This window comes from Miscanthus floridulus, chromosome 15 (genome assembly GCF_019320115.1).
Source record: "Miscanthus floridulus cultivar M001 chromosome 15, ASM1932011v1, whole genome shotgun sequence".
Classification (NCBI taxonomy): domain Eukaryota; kingdom Viridiplantae; phylum Streptophyta; class Magnoliopsida; order Poales; family Poaceae; genus Miscanthus; species Miscanthus floridulus.
The window spans coordinates 80,326,454-80,340,612 of record NC_089594.1 but is presented as its reverse complement, the minus strand read 5'-3'; the positions used below and the strand labels follow the sequence as shown (position 1 = coordinate 80,340,612).

The 14,159-nt window shown below is 51.7% G+C and overlaps 2 protein-coding genes across 2 annotated transcripts; both read right to left on the bottom strand.

The window, feature by feature from the left end:
* Positions 1-8,086: 8,086 nt before the first annotated feature.
* LOC136508817 (protein kinase PINOID-like) lies at positions 8,087-8,544 on the bottom strand. Its single transcript, XM_066503596.1, has one exon. The coding sequence runs from the start codon at positions 8,519-8,521 to the stop codon at positions 8,225-8,227; it is 297 nt and encodes a 98-aa protein (XP_066359693.1). The 5' UTR covers positions 8,522-8,544; the 3' UTR covers positions 8,087-8,224.
* A 115-nt stretch (positions 8,545-8,659) lies between these two features.
* Positions 8,660-10,596, bottom strand: LOC136508816 (protein kinase PINOID-like). Its single transcript, XM_066503595.1, has 2 exons — positions 9,758-10,596; positions 8,660-9,655 (listed from the first exon to the last, which is right to left on the bottom strand). The coding sequence occupies exons 1-2, from the start codon at positions 10,489-10,491 to the stop codon at positions 8,830-8,832; spliced, it is 1,560 nt and encodes a 519-aa protein (XP_066359692.1). The 5' UTR covers positions 10,492-10,596; the 3' UTR covers positions 8,660-8,829.
* Positions 10,597-14,159: the final 3,563 nt, after the last annotated feature.

Below are 14,159 nucleotides of genomic sequence, written 5' to 3'. Positions count from 1 at the left end.
TTGGAACTACCAGCCGTGATTAAACCTTTAATTCTGGTTGGTGGCTTCAACCGGGACTAGAATTCTACCTATAGTCCGGGTTTATACCACAAACCACGACTACATGTCCCGGACTATATACTTTCTCCTTCTTCCTCCCCCAGCCCGAGCCATTTCAAGCTCTCTACCTGCTCTCTGTTCTTGCTCGTGGAAGGAGTTCATGCTTGCGGGATTGGTGAAGACTTCATTCCTCCATCCATTCTTCGATTCTAAAGGTTACCAACTTCATCCTCCCATGTTTCATCACTAGCATGGCCCATTTCGTGGTCTAGAAATAGAGAAATTTGTGGTTTTTTAGATTAGGAATGATAGTGGATTCTTTTATTTATATACCATTTGAGCTCAAAATCACTTGATAATTTGAATATGAAGATGAAGAAAGATTATAGTAGTTCATCAAAACTAGTACACACCTTTCATTGCCTCATTTCACGGTCGAGAAATAGAGGAATTTTTTGTTTTCTAGATAGGGAATAATGGTGGATATTTTTTATTTATATGCCATTTGAACTCAAAATCACTTGATAGTTTGCATATGTAGATGAAGGAATCTTATAGTAGCTCATCAAAACTAGTATGCACCTTGCCTCATTTCATGGTTTAGAAATAGAGAAATATAAGGGTTTTTTTAGTATATAGCTCATTTAATTTAATGGTTCACAAAATGAGAAATTTATAGTAGTTGATGAAAATGGGTATAGAGAGTCGAAGATGGCGACTGCTTCCGGGTCCTCGGCCTCGCATGGGGTCCCTAAGCGACTGAGGCCGGACCTCTCTCTCATTGCGTGCGGCAAGTGTGGGCAGAAGACTGTGAGGGAGTACAGGGTGAAAAAGAAGGGTCACAACCAAGGGCGCATCTTCTACACGTGTCCGGATCACGAAGTGAGTTATTTTTTTGTCATGTTTTGTTATGGTTTGTAGCCATTTTTTCGTGATGATTTTGATTAAAGTTCTTGATTTGTTGTTGTAATTTCAGTGGGATGGCACTGGATCATGTGACGGTTGGTACTTGGAGGAAGTGTATGTTGAGCACATCCAAAACTCTCTTGCAAAGGCGAAAGAGGCGACTGACGAGAGTGCACCTTTGTATGATGAGGCAATGAACCAGTAGAAGAATAATCTATCTATTTTAATTGGAATTGGTCGCGAAATCCTTATTCTGCTGAAGTGCATTGTAGGTTTAGTTTGTTTAGTGCTATTTTGGATTGTCTACATTGTATCAAGGCTTTAATAAATTAATGTTCGAGAGTACGCGAAACAGCTGTGTGGTATAGGATATTAATTAATCATGTTGATGGATGGATATTTTGGATCTTTTAATTAACTACTGATCATGCATGTTGTATAATATGGGTTATTATAAGTTTTTGATGTGGTGTACGTCATGTAATGCAGATGAACCGACAATGGATGTACAACACGGACCGTCGCTCCCCAGAGTTCATTAGGGGCAAACACGCGAAATGGTTTCATGTGCTGCCCATGTGTTCTATGTAAGAATGGGAAGGATTATTCTTGCTCAAGGATCCATCACGAACACCTGTTTACGTCGGATTTCATGCCAAACTATATTTATTGGATTAAGCACGGAGAAAGAGGTGTTATAATGAAAGAAGATGAAGAAGAAGGGGATGATGACAATATTATTATTCATGGTTTTGCTGAATACGGTGCCTTTGATGATACTGCAATGGGAGAAGCTGAAAAAGAGGTAGTGTCGGAGACCTAATACTGGGGTACCCAATGAGGTGGAGCTAATAACCATCAAACGTTGATGCTCTCAAGCAGACAAGAACGCAACTGTACTTCTTGTCCATACGACCGCGCCTCGCCCGACCCCCGAGGGCTGGACTCCGCCTCGCTCAACGTCTAGGGGCAGACTCCGCCTCGCCCGACGACCAGGGACGGGCCTCGCCTTGCCCGACCCCCAGAGGAAGACTCCACCTCGCCCGACGACAGAGGGCTGGCTCTGCCTCGTCCGACGACTGAGGGCTGGCTCCGCCCCGCCCGACGTCCTGGGACAGGCTCCATCTTGCCCGATGTCCCGGGGCTGGCTCCGCCTCGCCCGGTGACTGCACCCTGCCCCTTCATAATGACGGGCACATGGTAGGACAGGACACTCTGGTCAACCGTAGTACCGAGTACCATGCCCTGCGCACCTGCGAGAAGGTATCGTCAGGATACGACGGGACGGGCGCTTTAAGCCCTCCCAGGCATGGCAGAGCCTAAATAGTGTTGTAGGCGTCGACTTTTGTCCTACAGTGTTGTGGGCGCCGCCATCAGCCCTCGGGCGCGGATCCTAACACAGGCATAGGACAACCACTACAGTCCAGGAGGGAACTCACATCATCAACAGTAACGAACGCATGGTCACTTCCCTGTTCGCTCCCCGTAGGGTCACAACTCGGTACCCTGACGCGCCGCATCGTCCGCCGAAGCAGGATGGGATGTAACCACTTGCTGAAACGAAGCCAGGGGACGTTCATGTCAGGATCAGCAAACGTGCTATCCCTAGCATGGTCTACCATGTCAGCAGGGCAGGCTCAAGGGAAAAAGGAAGACCCAGCGCCTTCGAAGGTCCGTCTCTACCTTTGGTTTTTTCCTCTTTCTCCTATCTGTAACACCTGCTCCCCCTTGGTCTATAAAAGGGAGGACAGGACACCCCACTAGAGGGACGGATCGATTCCACACACAACACACACCCAAGCAGCAACCGAGCTCTTGGCATCCTTTCGACCTTTCCATCAGATACCTAGGGCCTGTCCCTCTCTGGACCGTTTGTACCCTCTACTACGAATCTTTTTTGGTGCTAATAACACGAGCAGCAGCAGACTGGACGTAGGGATATTCTGCCCGAACCAGTATAAACCTTGTGTCCTTTAGTACACCATCCGAGCCTAACGCGCAACAAATATAAATTTACTAGCTGGTGTTTGTTCAAAACATCGACAGGTAGCGGCTGAAGAAGAGGTAGCGGGCAGAAGATGAGCCCGCTAAGTATTGTAAAGATCTTTGACTCAGCGATAAAACCCCGAGAAGATTACCAAGAAATGATAGATACTCTCTAGTGGTAATTTCGGTCTCGCACACAGTATACTCTCTTATGTTATTTTATTGATATAACTCCATTTATTTATTTTGTTGGGCAGTGCTTGGAAAAGGTTCGCCAAGAAACGCCATTATGATCAATGGAAAGTGCCTTTGAATACAGTCCAATACCTAGTAAATACTAGCTAGGCCACCGTATCTTTATTTAGTTCAATTCATTATTACCATGCTTCATTGGTTGATGATAAATCTTTTTCTCATAAAGTGGTGTCTGCAGCAGGGATCGGGGAACAACTTATGTGGATACTACGTCTGTGAGTTCATCATGGAGTACTCAAGGAGAACAAGTGAAGAGATCCTCGAAATACAAAAAAATATACACAATTTATTTATTACCATTGTGTTGATATATAATCATATATATATATATATGTATATATATATATATATATATATATATATATATATATATATATATATATATATATTCATATTTTTCCTTCCATTCGAATTGAAGATTGAATGGAGGAAGCAAAAGGTTATGCGATGTAATCAGATCAAAGCAATTCAAGAGGCATTGTCAGGATTTTTTATGGATGAGGTCATAGATCCCAAAGACGCGTACCACTATGACCCTAAATAATTAATACCTAGTAGCCATACGACTGAAGATTAGGGTTGAATAAAATCCTAAGGACATGAGTACAAGGTTTTTGTGACTTTATTATGTACATATTCCATGCATGTACAACCTCTTAAAATATTTGTATATATGTAGTTTCATATATTTTAGTGTGTTATTTATATATAATGCTCGAACGAAACCTTATACGTGGACGTATATTAGCAGCGTAGAATTCATATACGAAAATCTAATCGAAACCAAAAAGAATTGCATTGAAAAGAAAAGAAAAAATAAAATGAAAAGGAATGAAATGAAAAAAAAAGGAACCTTTACCACCGGCTGAAAACATCAACCAGGACTAAACGTTGCAATCCCGGTGTAATGTCTGGGGGATCATTTAGATCCGGTTGGTAATAGCAGCCGAGACCAAAGGTCCACTTGAGAACCGGGATTGAAGAGGGGGGCTTTTAGTCTCCAATTGTGGTTGGGAAACCGGATGATTTTTCAACCGGACCGATGCTCAGTTCTGCACCAGTGTCTGCACACTTAACGGTATCGGTACGGTAGAGCACGTACTCCGTAGGTAGGAAGGAAGGAGCGAGATCGATGCATGCACGAGAGAGGCTGCAAAAGTGGCTGGCCTCTGCTGCATCTCGTACGAGAGAGGTCATGCATGGACCCAACGTCCCAACAGTCGAGGAACTCAGCTCGCTCGTCGATCGGATAGTACTGTACAAATGGCCGGCCGGCCAGCCAGGCCAGTCGATCGAGTGCATGTGCATGTGCAGTGCAGTGCAGGCTCTGGGCAGGGCAGCCAGGCGCCCATGGGCGCATGCGGATCCTAGCTCCCCCTCTCCTCTCCCTCACCCCTCAGGGCTCACGCACGGTTCTTCAGCGCTCCCGAGTCGCGAGGTGGCCGGGGGGGCCTGCTGGCCTGCTGGCCTGCTGGACTGGAAGGTGAGTTCCTGTACGTACGTCGTGGGCACCGCCGCATCGGGACACGGGCAGGCGCACGACGCAGGCCGTCACTCTGCCTTTGCGTGCATCAGCCTGTTCGGCTGGGGCCGGACGATCGTGGACGATTACTGCTGCTGGTTTGGTGTAAGGCCCTGTTTAGTTGCCAAAAAATTTTGCATAGTAACTGTCACATCGAATCTTGCGGCACATGCATGGAGTACTAAATGTAGACGAAAAAAAAAACTAATTACACAATTGGTCGAGAAATCGCGAGACGAAACTTTTGAACCTAATTAGTCCATAATTAGACACTAATTACCAAATACAAACGAAATGCTACAGTCAGCCAAAATCCAAAAATTTTTTGATCTAAACGTACCCTAAAATAAAAATACTGTTGTAGCTAAAAATTTGCATGCTGCCTGCCCCTGCCGCCTGTGTGCGTGTCGCGACGAGCCACGGGTCATGTCACCTTCCAGGCTCCAGAGCTGGGTTCTTCTGAGCTCTGGATTAATGGCGAGTTCGGCGTCAGAGAGAGCATCTCGCCTCCTCGCCTCGGCGAAGTACTACTGAAGTATTGCAGCGTGACAGGCTTCGGCGCTTCCGCGAACGCTCCATCGTTGAGCTCGTACGTGTCCCAAACCGGCCGGCCGGCGACGGCGACCCATCCCCTCCCGACAACGATGGACAGAGCGATCGATCCATCGAAGCCTCTCTGCGCTGCGACTGCGACGGCGACACCGTCCCACAGGCAACCGCGCTCTCGATCCGTCCAATCCGCCCGTCCGTCCAGCGGTCCGCGGTCGCGTCCTTCGCGGGCGCTTTCTGCCTCTGGACCCAACATCGCAGCAGCACGGCAAGCTGGTGCAACGGCACACACCACCAGCACTGCAGCTACAGCCACCGCCGTGCCATGCTTGGTCCTTGGTGCTTGCAGTGCCAGTGATGCGGCCGCAAAGGCATGTTGCCGTGGGACCCGCCCCTCCCCTTGTTTAGCAAATTCTAAAAACTTCAACAAAAAAAAAAAGAAAATACTCAAATGACATATGAATCCAAAGATTAAACCCATTTAAAGGGTTTCTTCTCGCATTATAGTTTCCTTTTACCAAGCTTTGTCCAATCTGAGCATGAGCACCACCTAAAATGCTTATATTTCAAAACACAAATTTTAAAAATCATAACACGTTGTATTTCAGTACGGAGAGAGTATATTATTAACACCTACCCATATACCCCGTACTGAGTATGTCTAAATAATCCAAATGTGTAAATATCATTTATTAAAAATAATAATAATAATTCACTACGGTAGATGTTTGTGTATTTTCCAATAGCTTTGTTAAGATTAAATAAGTTTTATTTATGACAAAAAGGCAGAGTAGAGTGTTATATGGAGATCTAGACTACCGGTGACATGTCATTTGCGTTCAATTCACCTTCTATTACACAAAATATTGGGTTGGGTTGTACTTTTTTTCTAACAATCGTCATTCGTGATAATCCCTCGACTAAGATTTAGTTTTCTTCTTCTAAAGTCAAATTCCCTAACTAAAACCCAATTTGTGTAAAAATGTATTCGCATTTGCAATGACCACCGTAATATGTAACATCATAATGGAATAATGAAATTAATTTCGACAACACAAACATACTCTTGTCTCCATTGTATGTGCCATCCCTTCCGACCTCTAACACATATACTCCCTCCAGGTTGGTAAAAGAAGTTATTTTGGACAACGACATGGCCTTCAAATTATAACTTTGACTTCTTATTTTTATTAAAATATTTATTAAAAAGTGATATATGTATATTTTTTATGAAAGTATTTTTCAAGACAAATCTATTCATGTGGTTTTCACATTTTCAAATTCAACAACTTCAAAGTTATTCATGATTTATATTCCCAATGTTTCACCTAAACCTTGTGCAAAACGACTTCCTTTACCAACCTGGAGGGAGTGCATACTAGTTTTTTGGGACTTTTGGGAGTATTTTTGGGTACTCTCGGAGATCTCGTAGAATCATTGTTAACAAACAATGTAGAACTATCCGATATCCAACATGTATTCATTAGGCCAGTCTCACGGGGGGGGGGGGGGGTTTCATGGGCCAGTTACCAACGCACTCATATTTTGAAAATAGTGCAGAAGAGTTTTATTCCCATAAAACTATCTCTACTCCCATAAAACTTTCACCATCTCTCTTCATCAATACAGTGTCATGTCAGCATATTTAATGCCCATAAAACTTTCATGAAACCCCATTAAGATTGATCTTATTGCCCAAGACATTGTATGTGAATTATTAGAACCAATCAAACATGTCCTATTCTCTGAGTTGAATTGGATTATGAGATTCTCAAAATCTATGCAGATTTTATAAGATTGCACCAAAAAAAAACTCATGAAATTCAGGGATTCTGGGAGTTTTTTTTTCCGTCAGGTTCCCGCGCTGAATCAAAACGGGCCCTACTATAGTACTTGCTTCGGTTACAAATGCTTCGACATATGTAACCTATTTATTATACGGTCTTCTTTGATACGTATATCTTTGCCCATTGACTTATATTGTAAATATATGCTTGATTTCATTTTAAATATGAGAGATTCGATGAGTACTTTTGAATACGACAAACAAAACGTAGTGATGTCTGTAAAGTTTACTACAGTATAATGTTCGATCAAATCCCATCGTAAATAACACTTTTTAAATCAGACGAACTGTGCTACTCAGAACCGACAAGCGACAACAATGGAAGGCCATGTTTACATTGCAAAAAATTTCAAACCGATGAATAGTAGCACTTTCGTCTTATTTGGTAAATATTGTCCAATCGTGGACCAACTAAACTCAAAAGATTCATCTCGTGATTTCCAACTAAACTGTGTAATTAGTTATTTTTTTTACCTACATTTAATACTCCATGCAAACGGCTAAAAATTGATGGAATAGAGAGAAAGTAAAAAAACTTAGAATTTAGAGGTGATCTAAACAAGGCCGAAACCTCCCTGTCCTGATTCAGGGGCATCAGGGCCATCCATCGTCCAAGGTTTAGGGCCATTTGCACTGTATAGTAACCCCTGCATCCGCTGGGCCTGCCGCACGTCTCCCCAGCAAGCCAAACCACTCCACAAGCCACGTCACGTCACCTCCACCAGACCCAGGAAGAGGAAGGCAGGCACGCACGCCAACCAAGCGCTCGCGCCAGGCCCAGGTCAACCGGCGCCATTAATGTAATCGCCTGGCAGCGCCCATGTGACCCCCTGTTACCATCACCACCCGACACAACTCACCCGCTGTCAACCCTAACCACGCCACGTCAGCGGAACACGCCTTGGAATTCAGCGACACAGAGAGAGTTTGGGCTCCACCGAGCAGCAGCAGAGTTCCAGTTCAAGTTCGATTGGACTAAATTAATGACGTACTACAAGAGATTAGGAGTAATTTAGTACTACTACTGTGTACAATGGCGAGTGACGCTACTAGGTCAATGCGTGCGTGCGTGCCGGACGTCGCCGCGTGTCTCCCGCCGGCACCGGCAACGCAACGGTCGGTCAGAACAGGTCGAACCGGGCGTCTGGCGGCGGCGGCTTCGACGCCCTCCTGCGCACCGCCGTCGCGGTCGCCGCGCTGCAGGACTGCGAGCGGTGCAGCGGCTGGGAGCGCGACGCGCCGGGGACAACGGGCGGGCGTGAGGACCGGAGCAGCGCGAAGTTGAGCCCGCGGAAGAACGGGTGCGCCTTCACGTCGGCGGCGCCGCGCCGGGACCCCAGCCGCTGCCGCGGGTCCTTGGCGAGGAGTCGTGCGATGAGGAAGGCAGGCCACGCCAGGCCCAGGTCAACCGGCGCCATTAATGTAATCACCTGGCAGCGCCCATGTGACCCGCTGTTACCATTACCACCCGACACCGGCTGTCAACCCTAACCACGCCACGTCAGCGGAACACTCCTCGGAATTCAGCGACGCAGACAGAGTTTGGGCTCCACCCAGCAGCAGCAGAGTTCCGGTTCAAGTTCGATTGGACTAACATACTACAAGAGATTAGGAGTAATTTAGTACTACTACTGTGTACAATGGCGAGTGACGCTACGAGGTCAATGCGTGCCGGGCGTCGCCGCGTGTCTCCCGCCGGCACCGGCACCGGCAACGCAACGGTCGGTCAGAACAGGTCGAACCGGGCGTCCGGCGGCGGCGGCTTCGACGCCCTCCGGCGCGCCGCGCTGCAGGACTGCGAGCGGTGCAGCGGCGGGGAGCGCGACGCGCCGGGGACGACGGGCGGGCGTGAGGACCGGAGCAGCGCGAAGTTGAGCCCGCGGAAGAACGGGTGCGCCTTCACGTCGGCGGCGCCGCGCCGGGACCCCAGCCGCTGCCGCGGGTCCTTGGCGAGGAGTCGTGCGATGAGGTCGCGCGCGTCGGCGTCGGCAGCGGACACGGCGCCGCCGCCCGACGGGAAGGAGAGCGGGCGGCGCGCGATGTTGCGGAGCGTGGCCTCGTTGTCGGCGCCCGCGAACGGGGTGCGCCCGTGCAGGAGCTCGTAGAGGAACACGCCGAGCGCCCACCAGTCCACGGCCGCGCCGTGGGGGCCGCCGCGGGCCACCTCGGGCGCCACGTACTCGTGAGTGCCCACGAATGAGCACGACCGCGCCTCCACCGGCTCCGCCACCACCAGGGGCTGCTGCGGCTGCCGCGCCGAGGCGGCACGGCGGAGGAGCGCGCGCCGGCTGCTGCGGCGGCGAAGCGTGAACCGGAACAGGTGGTCCGGGAAGCAGGACACGGAGGTCGCTGAATCGTCGTCGGAGGAGGAGACGGTGGAGGCGGACGACTCGAGCGACGGCGTCGAGGTGGACTGGAGAGACAGGTCGAAGTCGGTGAGCATGATGTGGCCGTCCCCGCGGATCAGCACGTTCTCCGGCTTGAGGTCGCGGTACACGATGCCCATCATGTGCAGGTACTCCAGCGCCAGCAACACCTCCGCCGCGTAGAACCTGCACCGTCCGGCAGGTCGCAGGCGCCGCCGTTAGCACTCCACTCATGGGTGCGGTGCAGCCACGGTAAAGACAAGACACGCGACGACTACTAGCACTCACCGAGCTGACGGGAGAGGGAAGCGGCGGTTGGGCATGCGGTGGCGGAGCGAGTGGAGGTCACCGCCGGGGCAGAACTCCATGACGACGCAGGAGAAGTGCGGCGCGGCGTCGAAGTCGGCGAAGAGCGTGGGCAGGAACGGGTGGTCCAGCACGCGGAGGATCCGCTTCTCCGCCGCCGCGCGCTCCAGCTTCTTCTTCTTGGCCACCACGCGCCGGTCCACCACCTTCATCGCGTACAGGCAGCCGCCACAGGGCTGCCGCCCAGCCTCCGCCTCCGCCTCCGCCTTCCCCTCCGCGTCCCGGAGACGGCACAGGTACACGGTGCCGATGTCGCCGCCGCCGATGCGGCGCAGCAGCCTGAAGTCCCGGGGCCCCAGCGGCGCCGCGGCCGACGTCGACGCCGAGCGGATCGCTGCCCACGCCGCGTCCCCGGACCGGTGCGGCCGCGCCGGCGCTGGAGACGGGGAGGAGGAGGCCGCCGCAGCCGGAGCAGCAGCAGACGCCGCCAAGGACAGGGCCGCGGAGGGGGAGCAGTCGAAGGAGAGGCGGGACAGGCTGGAGCACCGCGGCAGGCTGGCGGCGCTGCTGGGAGAGCTGAGGCTGGAGTTGGGCGCGGCCGTCGACGACGCCGTCGTGTCGGCGTCCGACAGCCGCTCCTCCCCCGCCGTTGGCCCCGGCGGCGCCACCACCTCCAGCATCGCGAGCCCCGGGGCGACGCGCACCGCGGCGACCATGGCCGGCTGGCAGCTCGCTCTCTGTGTGTCTCGTGCACTCGCGGCACGGCGTGTGTGCGTGAGTGACGGCTCGCTTGCTGTGTGTGTGTGTGTCCCGGTGAGGTTTCCGCGGTCGCGGCGTGCGGCCAAGGGAGTTGGTGGCGCGGGCGCTTTTATACCAGCGGCGAGCCGAGCCCAGACGCGTGGGTCCAGGAGACACGCACGTTGTCGTCCGCCGATACCGACGGCGACGGGGCGGGGTCACGGACACGCGGGGTCCAGCGACGCGCGGCCACGTGGCCGAACCGGTCGCGAGCGCGGGCGTGGCGCAGGCGATCCGGACCGGCACAGGCTCCGTCGGGGTCGTGGTTCGTGGTTGGGCGGGTAGGGAGGGGCAGATCCGTCAATCCATCGCGCCGCAGGCTTTTAGTATTACTGCGAGTTTTGCAGCGTGCGTCAGCGTGGACGTGGAAGCAGCAGCGAAGTCAAAGCGGATCCGGTGCGTCGGACTGGCGGGGCGGCCGTGCGGGCGCCGGAGCTGCAGGAGCCGTTATGGAGAGTGACGATGAGCAGTCCCGTGTGTGTGCGCCTTGGCACGATTTACCTTCTTTCTTCACGGATTGAATTCTGAAAACCCGAAACCAATTTGAAACATTAATTCTATTTATTTTTTACATTACATTGAAAACTTATGGATGGTCAGGCTCGAAATGGCAGGTGCGAACCTGACCGTTGAACCTGACCGTCCCCTCATCTTCGTTCAACACCAATTGGGCAGTAGGCAGTTCACCGCTATGCCACCTAAGAAACCCACACAGCCATGCACAAATTGCAAGAGCAGCACCGTTGCATGTCAACGGTAAGCAGGGACCGAAGGGAAGCAGGCAGGTAGGACCGAAGGGTATAGAGGTCAGATGCGCTGCCGCAGCCCTCCCCCGTCGGGAATTCAGGTGATTCACAATTTGAATTTTGATCGTATGAAATTATGTATTAGCAAATTGCAATGCGGGATGTACCCTATGTAAATTACTTTTATGTACTTGTGAACGGGGAGACGTTTATTCCTTGATCCTCATCAGAAGCTGTATGCCATTCAAGTCAAGGTTATTCTAGAAGCTGCAAAGCTACCTTTTTTTTACTTAACCATGCCACATGGGGCTTGCGTAAAGCAGCTTGAGAAGACATGAGAGAACCTGCTAATTAAGCACATGGTGAGGTGGTTAGACACGCACTCAGTACTATCGACAGGGATTATTGCCCGTGTACACGTACATATATAGGCCCCGTTCGACTTACCCCATATACGGTTGTTCGGCTTCTTTTTTTAGCCGGAATAGTATTTTTCTCTCACAATATTTCAGCCAGAACAATGTTTTCAGCCAATTTCAGTCAAGATTCAGCAAGCCGAACGGGGCCCAGAGTAATAAGGCCCCGATTAGTTCCAGGGTGTAAAGTTTTAGAATGTCACATCGGGTGTAACATGGGGATATCGTCAGTGGCGGAGCCAGGATTTATACTCAGGGGGGCCGGCCGTCAGGAATTATACTTAGGGGGGGCCGGCTCGGTCTTTTTCATTGCGATAATTTTATTATCTAGTTGTGTTTTGTATGATTATATTATCTAGAAGATATTATTAGGTATATATGACAAGAATTGTATATAATCTCCCTCTTAATATAAATAAAAAATATTAAATCATACTACTAATTTTTTTTGTCGTGAAACATTGGGGGGGCCATGGCCCCTGCCAGCCCCCCCTTGGCTCCGCCAGTGGATATCGCATGGAGTGTTTGGATACTAATAAAAAACAAATTACAGAATCCGTCAGTAAACCGCGAGACGAATTTATTAAGCCTAATTAATCCATCATTAGCACATGTGTTATCGTAGCACTTTATTATCAAATCATGGTGTCGGATACCGTGAGAAGGGGTACCCTAAGCAAGATCCAAAAAACGACTGCTTAGACTTCGTAAAGATCGAAACCAGCTAAACGCTGCTGGCCTCGGCCAATTGTCCGACTCGCCCGAGGCCCCATCGCCGCGAGCCTCGGCCGACCCTCCGCTTCGCCCGAGGCCCCTCACCACGGGCCTCGGCCGATTCCCCGTCAAAGGCCTCGGCCGGGCCACCGACCCTCTGTCTCGCGCAAGGCGGACTCGGCAGCACTCCGCCACCTCTTCCTTCTCCCGTCCCTCTGGCAAAACGTCGTGTCACGACGACTCAGCCAACTGCTGCCCCTGACAACAGCCGCACGCCCGGCACAGTACAGCAGAATGGCCGATGGGACAGGAGGCAGGACTGGGCAGGGGTTACCCGCCACTGTACTAACCACCGTGACGCCCATGCCTCACTATGCTGCCAACTCCTGCACCGAGGACGATGCAGCGTGGGGAGCCACATCTGGGCTACTGTAGCCTCGGAATCAGTACCCAAGGCCAATAACTCCCCCCAAGGACCTCGACAGTTTGCTTCACGGGCTCGGCAGCCTGAGGGTCCATGACCACCGAGCCCCCCGCGATGGCTCGGCCTCGGCATAGCCGCTGCCCCCTACGACGTCATTACACGGCAACCCGCACGTCGCCCGCCATGTCCTGCATCAAGCCGTACTGGAGCCCCACGACGCACAAGACCGAGTACGACCAGCATGTCACTTCCGCACGTCCCATCGAGGCGCTCAACCACTCCGACAAATCACACGACGGCGCAGTGCAGCGACGTGGCAGACCAGACGTCCGTCACGTCAGCACCCTGCCATCCACGACGGGACTGTGCAAGGGTTACCGGCTACTGTGCTGCCTAAACTCCTGCACCAAGGACGGACACGACGTGGGGAGTCAGAACCGGGTTCCTGTGACCTCGGGGCCAGCGAACCGACCGCTCCGCCCCGCTCGAGACCCCCGATGAGCCTCGGATTCCGCCTCGCCCGAGACTCCCGGTAGGGCCTCGGGCGAACTGGCCATGCTCCGCCTCGCCCGAGGCTGGGCTCGTCCCGCAATCTCGTCACCTCCACCTCAAAAGCCACTCTGGCAGGCTATCGCATCCAATTAATGCACCCAGCTGCCCTCACTACGAAAGTCACGATCGGCAGTATGCCGCGACAGGACAACGGTCAAATCGCCTTTTTACCATCCCTTACTGACGATACAGGGCACCGTATCCTGTAGACGCATGTTCGGCACTGTTCCGCCCAAATCAACTATCGGCGATGGCCGCCCAGACCTCACATTGCCACCCGCTAAAGGCCTCGGCACAGCAGGCCTCAGCACAGTGGGTCTCGGCCTCAGCGCGATAGGTCTCGACACAGCCTACTACAGCAGCCACCAGGCCTCGGCATTTCACCAAGTCAACAAAAGTACAAGAGCGCAGCATGTCGTCAGCCTTGAAGACCATACCGACTAGACATCGACTGGAACTCCCACGACGCCATACTGCTTCAGGGAGCGGAATACGTCAGCAAATAGTAGCCTTCTCATGTACCTCTCGCTTCCTCCTTGTGACTATAAAAGGAGGTAGCCAGGGCCATTTCTGGGGGGGCAGAAGGAAAAACACACCGATAGAATCACGCACTTCCACGCTGCTTGGGAGCAACGTCCCAAGCAGTTCGCACCACCCTCGCCGAGACCTGGGGCTAGCTCCCTCTCTCACTCAGCTTGTAACCCCCTACCACGAGCACTCCGGTGCAAGGAATA

Coding starts and splice junctions, on each gene's coding strand:
- LOC136508817 (XM_066503596.1), bottom strand. CDS start 8,521: ATGGCGCCGGTTGACCTGGGCCTGGCGTGGCCTGCCTTCCTCATCGCA.
- LOC136508816 (XM_066503595.1), bottom strand. CDS start 10,491: ATGGTCGCCGCGGTGCGCGTCGCCCCGGGGCTCGCGATGCTGGAGGTG. Junction 9,656..9,757: donor TTCCCTCTCCCGTCAGCTCG/GTGAGTGCTAGT, acceptor CGGACGGTGCAG/GTTCTACGCGGCGGAGGTGT.